Here is a 10,820-nt window from a genome sequence, read left to right on the forward strand (position 1 = left end):
TACTAATTCCTTCAAACTGCTGCATTTTTGGTAGATCAATCCTTCCACTAGTGTCCTTGACTGAATCTTGGCAAAGGAATTAACTAGAGTTAGCAACAGATGGAAATGCTCTTAGCTCCAGAGAGTAGGATTTGAGACAAGCTTTATCCTTTCTCATCATCTCTCTTCTCTACCTCTTCTTCTTAACCTCAGTTTTCCCTAGTTTTCTTACCACCACCTCCCCTGCTAATTCTCTCCCCAGCGCTGTCCACCACCTTTTGTGGCAAGAGCAGTTGGTTAGAGGTGGATGCTTAGTGCACAGTAAAATAACGGGAATGGATCCTTTGCGGCGTTCCTAAAATAATATCCTGGTATGAAGCTGTTTGGCCTGCAGACTCTAAGAAAAATTTGCAAGAAATTCGCTATATTAGACCTGCTGGCCGTGCACCTAACAAAGGTTTAGGGATCAATAAAGATTAGTGGGAGGGCATTTTCGTTATTTGGGGAAAATAGGTGGAAGGATCAGATTTTAAAAAGAAGGAACGTTAAGGATTGGATTAGAAATTTTTAAACTGCGGGAGGAGTGCGTGCGCGAAAGACGGAACGTTGAGAGGGTAAAAAGGCAATTTTGTCTGCTAATTATTTTCACTCCAAAATATAATAAACAGACACCTCCTGATTGAAGGACTGGAGCCAGAGAAGTGCACCTGCTAAAAATTGGTGTATACTTATTGTCCAGTATAAATATATAATAAAAATTTCTTGCGCTGGGGCTGTGATCCCTCCCAGTTGCATTTTATTCCCCTCTTTTCTCCATCACACCGCCGCCCTCACCTCCGGCGGCCGTTGCCGCCGCCACCGCCGCAACCAACGTCTGCCGCCGCCTCAATCCGCCAGCTGTTTCAAGGTACTGCCTTTCGACTGCTTCTCTCTGTGGGCATCTCGGGGATGGCCACTATAGCTCTCAAGAGATGGACGAGCTCTCGTTCGGCTTGTCATTGGAGAAGAAAGGGCCGGAGGTTCTCATCCTTGTCATGCGCCGTTGATTCTAACAAGGATGGCGGACGGGAAGTGCCCTATCTGCCGGTGTTGATCGTCGGCGCTGGTCCCGTCGGTCTCTTCCTCTCTATACTTCTTACGAAATTAGGTGTGACCCTTTCCCTTGACCCATACTACCTTTTCATTTAATGTTTTCCTTAGATGAATTCTCAGCCCTGAGTACTTCGTACCGATTGATGACTTCTATCTATGATTGAAGGGAATCTAGTAAACTTAGAAAACCGTGAAGTTATATCAGATGTGCTTGAATCGTTTAGAAGATTACATGACAAAAATGACAATTTTATGACAAGGTTGACCGCTCATGTGTTATGATGAGGTGTTAGCTACCTTGGCATTTAGGAAATCTCTGAATTTCGGCAATAAGCTGTTTATAAAACAGGTATACAGGCTATATTTATCCTTAGTAAGAAATCTACTCACATTAACAAGAGGGACTTATACTTCTCTCGCATGAAGAGAAGTTTCAATTTTTAAAATCTTCTCATAGGCTGAGGCAGAAGAGTTTTTTGATGATGTGAATACAGAACAAGGTGATTGTAGTTGACTTGTCTACCAGGTTGTAAAAATAGGACTTATATTTTCTTCATTAAATGTGGATGAATATTTAGATATCAGAAGTAGCTTGGGTTGGTTGTAGGACAAAAAAAACTTATTATTCTTATCATTATTATTTTATATGTAGTGTAGCATCACAGATATGGTAGAGGTTTCTCTTGCCCTAGGTTTTTAAAGCCTGTTATGCTATGTTTGTTCATTGGTGTTCACTAAGGGCTTCCTCCCCTTTGTTTGCTCAGAAAGCACTTTAGTAGGGCTCAGCTTATAGCCGTATACAAGATGTTGATTGTACTGGCATGCCTTCTGAATAATTTTCTCAGTTTCTGAGTCTTTCTGAGGCTTCCTTGGGTGGTCCATTGTTCATGGAAGACAAGACGTAAAATATTGTCTTTCATCTAGTTAAGGATGAATCCTGGATGATGCCTCCTATTGCTACAGAAATTGCTTGGTTTTCTTCACTGCTCTTGACTGATTGCTTGTGATCATTAGAGTACAATATAGATATCATATCTAGTAGTTGAATTTTCTTGTAAGAGGACAGATGCAATGGAAATTGACAGTTTTATTATTGCACCCATATATCATGCCTGCTAAGTAAATTATACAGGGATTTTCTCCACCATTTCAAACTCATAGTTTAAAACCTAGTATTTGAATTTTTTAAAAGAAGTTGATGTTATATGTCAGAAATGACAATTTTATAATAGGGTTGATTGAGACTGTGTTGTGATGGGGTTTTAACTACCTCAGCATCTAAGAAATCTTTGAATTTTGAAAACAAGTGATATTGTGGTTTTTCATCCAATAGGTATAGAGGCTATGTTTCTTTTTGAGCATCTTGTGTAAGAAATATATTCGCATTAACAAGAAGGGTTTGTGCTTCCTGGGTATGAAGAAAAAAGTTTTCAGGTTTTTAAAATGTGGTTATAGGCTAAGGCAGCATGGTTATTTGATGATATAAATCTAAACCTAGGTGATTTTAATTGATTAGTCTACAAGTTTGTAAAAATAGGTATTACATTTTCTGCATTAAAGTGGATGATGATTTAGATATTAGAATTTCCTTGGGTTACTTGTGGGACAAAAGTAACTTTTTTATGAAAGATAGTATCAAAGATATAAGAGAGGTTTCTCTTGCCCTTGGTTTCTTTGAGCCCATTATGTGCTCATTGATGTTCATTAAGGACTCTCTCCACTGTTTGCTCATAAGGGACTTTTTTAAAAGTTAAGCTTATAGACTTGTACTAGATGCTGATTGTACTGGCATGCCTATTATCAATGTTCTAAGTTTATATGTCTTCCTTGGTCAGTCCATTACCCGTGGAAGTGCAAGAAGTAAAATATTTCACTCACTCTAGTTAAGGCTGAATACTGGATGATGCCTTATATTGCTACAGAAACTGCTAGGTTTCAACATCTGTACATATATGGTGTTTCCTTCATTGCTCTTGACTGCTTAGTGTATGGTGATCAGAGTACAATACAGATGTTATATGTGATAGTTGATTTTGCTCGTGAATAGATGGAAAAATGGAAACTGATTGCAACATTGCCCCCCACACTTCTGTATTTATATTTTACTCATCACATTGATATATCATGTTTGCTAAGTGTCTTATATGGGTATTTTCATCAAGCCCATATCCAACAAAATCTTAGTTGGTCCAGCATTAATTTGCCGTAATGGTAGAGATTGGTTCATATGTTTTTCGTATGTTTATTTATGGTGCATTGTAAAAATTTTTATTCAGAAAAACATACATTACACACATGGATTATGGCATATTGTGATTGTTTGCATGTTAGCCCCTTCAGTGAATATATGGTGCATTGCATAGTTACCCACTTCCAACATAAAAATAATAATAATAATAAAAAAGAAATCACTGGATGTCACAATCTTCCAACAGTTTCATCCATAAAATCATCAAAATCATAGTCAAAATTTTTCTCTTTTGATGCTTTTTGGTAATTCTTTTTTTTTTTTCTTTTGTTGATTATTTGTTGGCTATAGGTGGAAATAATGCTGAAGACTTTTTTTTTTTAAAATGTTGTTATCTTGCAGGGGTCAATTGTGCAGTTTTAGAGAAAAGAACAGTTTTTTCTCAACATCCACAAGCTCACTTCATCAACAATCGATCTATGGAGGTTTTTTTTCCTTCCCTGCAATATTCATACTTTAATGGTCATGGTGGCTTCAGAATGTGGTTACCTTGTCAATATAGATCATTATATTCCTTTTTAGTATATTTGTGTTACATGCTGGAAATCGGAGTTCCGCAATTCACATCGGTATTAGGATGATCAAGCATTGTTTATAATTGACTGATTTGTTGCTAAATGATAATTCTTCAAAGTAAACTATCAACTGCTAGATTCTAGATATTTTATCATTGGCTATGTGGTAATTGAAGGAGTTTTACAGCTATTTCGCAAGGTGGATGGTCTGGCGGAGGACATCCAAAAACTGCAGCCAGCAGTGGACTTGTGGAGGAAGTTCATATATTGCACTTCTCTCTCTGGTTCTATTCTTGGGTCAGTGGATCACATGCAACCTCAAGGTAGTCTTGCCATGTATGTTGCCTATCTCTGTGAAAAGCCTGATTTTTTTCCTTTCGGTTGTAAAATAAAGTGCTTAGTTGACTTACTACAACTTTGTTACAGATTTTGACAAGATAGTTAGCCCTGTATCTGTTGCCCACTTCTCAGAATACAAATTGGTAAGGTTGCTGCTTAAGAGGCTAGAAAATCTTGGCTTTCATACTTGTACTCCTGATATGTTGCAAAGCTTGAACCAAGAAATGCTATGGGAAAGGAAGATTTTGATGGGTCATGAGTGCATATCCCTCCATCCCACGGATCGAGGTGTTATGGTGGGAGCTTCTTTTCAAAAGGAAGGGAAGATGGAAGAGAGAAAATTCCATTGCAGCATCCTTGTTGGGTCAGATGGTGCAGGAAGTACAGTTCGAAAGCTGGTTGGCATAGATATGAAAGGCGAACATGACTTGCAAAAACTTGTTAGTGTCCACTTCATGAGCAAAGATCTTGGCCAATACCTACTACAGCAAAGACCTGGAATGCTCTTCTTTATTTTTAATCCAGAGGCTATTGGTGTTCTTGTTGCGCATGATCTCAACCAAGGGGAGTTTGTTCTGCAGGTGATGCAGTTGATCCAGATTGTGGGTAGCACCACTTTGATTTGAAAATTGTGTTTGAGTAAAGACTTACCCCCACCATGATGTACACTGACCATTATATGGATCATCTTGTTTCAGCTGGCAACTTAATTAATGCTTCTTTCATAATTGAAGCTCTGACACTTTTTTCCTCCTTTTCTTTCTCTAGGTACCATACTATCCACCTCAGCAAAAATTTGAGGATTTCAGCTCCAAGGTAATTCATAATTAGTTCTTTTTGTCATTTGCTTGTATGCGCATATGCTGGGAGATTCTATAGACTTGGAATGCTTATGCCCCTTTCCTGTTCATATGGAGTTATATTTAAGTTAACAAAAAGGTTATTTTTATCATGTATAATTTAGTGGAAGATGTTGTGCCATTCAAGGTTAATGCTTAACAATGAACAATTATGCGATGTGGGCCTGCCTGTCTTCGGCATTTATTGTAAATTGGTGCAGTGTAGTTGTAATTAGTTTGCTTGAGATATATAAAGCTTACTGAATTGACGTTATTATTCATTCTGTCCCATGTCTCTGATTCTTTGAATGTTTCCATACTCCTGAATGCAGAATTCTGTACTATTTAAAGAGTTGTACTTACCTATGCCTGTTTTTCTTGCCTTGTTTGCGTTAGGCTTTATTAATCTGTTAATATTCACATTATGGTGTTTAAAATTTCATCCTCAGCTTTGTTGCAATGATGTAAATTTTTTGTATCCACTTTTCTTGCATCATGCACTCAGATGTTCAATGAGGAACATTGCTTAATAGTTACTATTTTTATAAAGTTCAGGGACTTTTCTTTTCTTTGTTTGTTTAACATATTTCGCCCAATGTAGGTATGCAAGCAAATTATATTCAAGTTGGTTGGGTGGGCGCCTGTGGATGTAGAAGTTGTAGACATAAAACCATGGGTCATGCATGCAGAAGTTGCTGAGAAGTTTGTTTCATGCAATAACCGGGTGATACTTGTGGGTGATGCTGCTCACCGCTTCCCCCCTGCTGGTGGTTTTGGTAAAAAAACACACACACATATTGCTTTTAATTTATTGTTTTTCTTTGATCTGTCTTTTTGGCCTTCATTAAGCTATCTATATCCTGAACTGAAGATATTGAAAGAACCTCTTCCTTTTATGTGTCACTTGTTTATTATCCTTTTTAAAATTTTAGGCATCCTAGAATTGCTTCTCGTTACATTCCTTGATAATTATGTGCGCTAGAAAAGCGAAGTACCTCATGCTGATGATGTACTAGATTTGCCAATTGCTTGCAATAGGAAACTCATGCACTTGTCTTTACATACTTGATGCTTGGATATGCCACACTTCTTTTTTTGGAGAAACAAGAAATTTGTTGGAGAAATGTGATTCTTGATCGGAAAAGAAAATGTAAAGCTAGGAATTGAGAAGCAACAAGGTCATGAGTGCAAGCATTCAGGCCTAGTTAATGACAAAGAGAGCGCAAGATGCCAAAATGTATGGAACATCAAGAACAAAATTAAGCAGCTGTAACCAACATCAAGGCACCTGGTCCAGAATTCTCACCCATCAGATTATATAAAGAATTCCAAATCCAGTTTTTACATGTTGTAACTAGTGTCCATTTAAGAAAAGTATTGTATCAATGTTCTTTCATGATCTAACTAGGCTCTAGTTCAGATTTTAGATATCTAAGATTCATAGGAGCATACTAACAATCATGGTTTAGGAATGATTTTAATTGACTTATGGACATTGCATAAAATGGTGTTGTGACAATATGATGGTGGGACTCTTTCGAGTTCATAGGTGTACTGACTTTGCATCAATATCTATATGTATTATCAAACACTGGCAGGGTAATGAAAAGAGTATCTTCTAGTTGAAATAATGCTTCCGAGAGGGGTTGTATTTTCATTTCTAGTGGTTATTTTCTCCCTGCCTGAAACATCTAAATTTGCTAGTTTCAGCCATTGACCCTTTAATTTTTGAGCTTTGTAGAAGTAACCTACGAGTTCATGCTAGAGTTTATTGGCATTCATGCTTTTTACCATGAACTTATACTATTTCCAACTAGAAATCCATGAGTGATTTATGGAGGCTAGCAAGATTTGCAGAAGATTGATCAAACATAAAACTAAACACTAATGGTATGTTAAAAGGATTACCATAGTTTAATAAAGTGATTATTGGTATTTTAATTTATTATTATTATTATTTTTTTTTTTGAATATGGAGAAACTTTCTTTGGTGGAATCCAGATTCCATTTTATATGATTCATCTTAATTATGGGTTAGATAATTTACATATATTTCTCCCAAGGATTAACATGGGATAATGGAGGTAATTGTGTGAAAGGTCAGATCATTTAGAGTGTTTCCTTTTTTCATGATGATCATTTAGAGGAAGTTATCTCACAATTTTCTGAATTCAGGGAGCTTGTTGTGAGACTTTTCCAGATCAGCTACAACTTAGGTTCAAGGATCATAAGAAACGTGATGAGTTTGTTTAACTAAAACTTAGTTGGCCTTAAACCTAATAACTATTCGATTGGAATCCCCATGTTATCCTACCTAGGAATCTCATGAGCATCTAGGTTCTGCCAACTTCTTCTAGACCTTTTGGATGAAAGGGATATTAAGTGATGGTTATGGCCCTGAATTTGAAAGAGCTCATTGTGTGAAGTTATAGCTATGAGAGTCCTTGCTAGGCCCATAGCCTAGTATTAATGCTGGGCCTTACCCTTGTCAACCTTGCACAAGAAGGCCACCTTCTAGTATTTGACTGAAAGGAATCCTAGAGGCGGGCCTCATCTTTTGCTCCTTTGTGTATTGTTGACAAAACCCCAGGGGAGACTTGCCTATTCTCTCCTCTGTTGGTTTAGAAACCTGAGAGAAACCATAGTGAGGTTTTGCATGGCCAACTGCTGTTTGAGCAGGAATATAGCATGAATACAAGCTTTGGAAGACGGGGCCTTGTGCAATAGGTGTTTGGCCTTAATGTGCAAGATATAACCCTGAAACACTCTATGCATTATTGTTCCTTGTGAGAAAATGTTGCCACATGCATGCAAAAGTTGCATACATGGTACTTTCTGCTTCATATTCTACTATTGTGCTTTCAGGGATGGTTGGTTGAGCCCAAAGGGCTGACTTAAGAAAAGTATCTGCCCCATTCAGGTCTGGTTAGTTTTATGCATGAGTTAGTTTGAACTGAAAACCTGTAGTTTGATGTAAATATGTTATGTTTTTATTGCTGTCAGCTTTGGTTTTAGCATGAATAAGCTCATTTTATGTACAGGAATGAATACTGGCATTCAAGATGCACATAATTTAGCATGGAAAATAAGATCCCTACCAAATAGCAATGCCTGTTGATAAGCTCATTTTATGTACAGGAATGAATACTGGCATTCAAGATGCACATAATTTAGCATGGAAAATAAGATCCCTACTAAATAATATAGCCTCACCTTCTATCATTCAGACGTATGAAGTGGAGCGTAGGCTGGTATAACTCCTTTCATATGCTTTTCTTAGTTCCTTGTGGAAAGGAAATCTTTTCATAATTCTGGAAGAATATCTGACATCCATCATTGACTGTTTCAGATAGCCATTTCTAATACAAATTTAAGTGTGCAAAATTTTAAGGCAGCCATGTCAGTTCCCACTGCACTTGGCCTTGACCCAACTATTGCAAACTCAGGTAAAAGATCATCCTTTGTCACAATTAGAGTTGGCATTTTTGCTTCTAATGCAGTTTTTTACTTAGCATTTACTTTTGCATCTTGTGAGCATTTTTATATTTGTAACCTTTACCTTTTCTTTCCACTCCTTGTTTTTTGCAGTGCATCAAGTAATAAATAGCAGCCTTGGATTCATTCTGCCTTCTAGCATGCAGAAGGCAGTCCTTGAAGGAATTTTTTCCATAGGTCGGTCCCAGCTCTCAGAGTTCTTTCTGAATGAGGACAACCCCATTGGGTCTATGAGGCTGGCAAGATTGAGGAGTATTTTTCACGAGGGAAAGAGTCTTCAACTCCAATTTCCTGCTGAGGATCTTGGTTTCTGGTGAGTATAACAATACTACTTAGGTTTAGTTATCTTTCTCGTTCCATCAGAGGACGTACATGGAGTCTACTCACCCTGGAGTTGTGCTCCATTGCTGACCCATTTTGGTGGGAAAAAGGCTAGGATGGTGGCAATATTAGGTAGGACTAGTCTGATTAGATATTTTAGGAAAGAATTTTGCTTAAACTAATTCTTTCCTGATACTAATTTAGGATTGATGGTCGGCAGAAGCAGCAAATGTTACATTTCTCATATAAAGGCAACATTACATTCCATTAGGATGATGTGAATGGAGTCTACTCAGTCTGGAATCGTGCCCCACCTCTGATTCATTTTGGTGGGAGAAAAGGCCAGGATGATGGCAATATGAAGTTTCTTTAGCGGACTAGTGTTGTTAGATATTTTAGGATAGAATTTTATATAAACTAAGCTGGGAGATTTAGTATTGATAACCAGCAGAAAACATTTTTATTTTTCCACATAAAGGCAACTTCTTGCATGTGTCTGTGCTCAGCTTCATGGCAACCCTTCTCTCGGAATCATTATATCAAGTTCAGATGGTGGTATGTTGACCATCCAAAAGTATATAACATAACCATAACATCAAGCCTTGTCCAACCCAGCTATTTGGGCTGGCTTTAAGAATCCGCATTCACCAACTATCCCTGTTTTTAGGGCTAAAGCGATATTATTACATTGCTTTCATACTCAATTCAAAAATATATATCCTTTAGAATTCTTTCGCTTGTTCTTGTTTTAATTTACACAATGCATGTTTTATGTAAGCTAAGCGATGTATCTTCAGCTATCTTGAAGGAGCTCTAGTTGCTGATGGTGGGAATAGAACTCTAGAAACAGAAGCAGCTAGTGGTCACAGGAGCGGGCCAAGGGACTATATCCCCTCTGCTAAACCAGGATCACGGTTACCACATATGCAAGTTAGAGCATTAAACGCATCATTTAGCAAGGTATGCTACTTCTATAGCCTTTGCATATATTGATGCTTACTATATTGGCGTGTGCTCGCAGTCAGGCATGCGTGCTTGCTTTTCCTGTTTCCTTTGGTAACGTGGGGCTCCTAAGCAGGATGTCTTCTCCACTTTGGACCTGATACCTGGAGATAAGCTCGAATTCCTTCTCATTATAGCCCCAGTGGAAAAATCATATGACCTCGCACGTTCTACTCTTAAGGTGACAGAAGAATTCAGAGTATCGCTTAAGGTATGCATTATTTGGCCCGAAGGTTCATCTGATCAGCGTGAAACTGGCAGTCGAACGAAGTTAGACTCCTGGACAAATTATATAGATGTTGAGGAAGTTAAGAGGCCGGGTTCAAAGTCATGGTGGGAGTTGTGTCATATGACAAGCAAGGGGTTCATCTTGGTTAGGCCAGATGAGCACATAGCATGGAGGTCAAACTCTGACACCTTGGGCAATACGGTTCTAGAAGTGGAGAGAGTCTTCTCTTTAATATTAGGAGTTGAAAAGAGCTGTGTATAGAAATGTGCTCGAGGAATGTGCTTGTCTGTGTTTTCAGAATCAAATTGGAATGTTATGAGCTTTACCCACTCAGTCTGTTCCTTGCCTTGCCCTGAAAATGATACCTTTTACAATTATAAATTCATGGTTCACAGAGAGCATTCTGACAAATAGGATTTTAGACAAGAGTACTTGATGAAATCACAGACTGCATGCGGTGTGAGAAGAGATCGGGTTCCTGATGGTTTCTCATTTTCACTCGTACAGCATTGTTGAGGAAAGTAAAGGGGTGCTTGCAATCTCAGTCCACTGTGGAAATCATGCCGCCATATTCTTTGATATATATATATATATATTTTTTTTTTAATTTGTAATTTTTGCTATATTTATTTTGCGGAAGGAATCATGCTCCAAATTGAAGTGATCAAAACATTGTTTTGGACAAAGCAGTTTTTCTCCATTACAATGTGCTATTATTACTATGAGTGCTATAACAATTGAATATAAAAAAGAGCTATAAA

General features: G+C 37.7%; 1 protein-coding gene across 2 annotated transcripts; it reads left to right on the forward strand.

Annotated features, from left to right (window-relative positions):
* The first annotated feature begins 787 nt into the window (after nucleotides 1-787).
* Nucleotides 788-10,455, forward strand: LOC105048833 (uncharacterized). Of its 2 annotated transcripts, none has more exons than XM_010928293.3 (11): nucleotides 788-1,126; nucleotides 3,662-3,744; nucleotides 4,022-4,157; nucleotides 4,261-4,754; nucleotides 4,942-4,989; nucleotides 5,614-5,788; nucleotides 8,151-8,263; nucleotides 8,362-8,458; nucleotides 8,601-8,820; nucleotides 9,626-9,788; nucleotides 9,907-10,455. In XM_010928293.3, exons 1-11 carry the CDS (start codon nucleotides 928-930, stop codon nucleotides 10,318-10,320), a joined length of 2,142 nt encoding a protein of 713 aa, XP_010926595.3. In that variant the 5' UTR covers nucleotides 788-927; the 3' UTR covers nucleotides 10,321-10,455. The 2 variants fall into 2 exon arrangements, with proteins under 2 accessions (XP_010926595.3, XP_073117354.1); XM_073261253.1 differs by having other exon boundaries at nucleotides 1,069-1,126; nucleotides 4,022-4,170.
* The last annotated feature ends 365 nt before the right edge of the window (nucleotides 10,456-10,820 follow it).

This window comes from Elaeis guineensis, chromosome 7 (genome assembly GCF_000442705.2).
Source record: "Elaeis guineensis isolate ETL-2024a chromosome 7, EG11, whole genome shotgun sequence".
Taxonomy (NCBI): Eukaryota; Viridiplantae; Streptophyta; class Magnoliopsida; order Arecales; family Arecaceae; genus Elaeis; species Elaeis guineensis.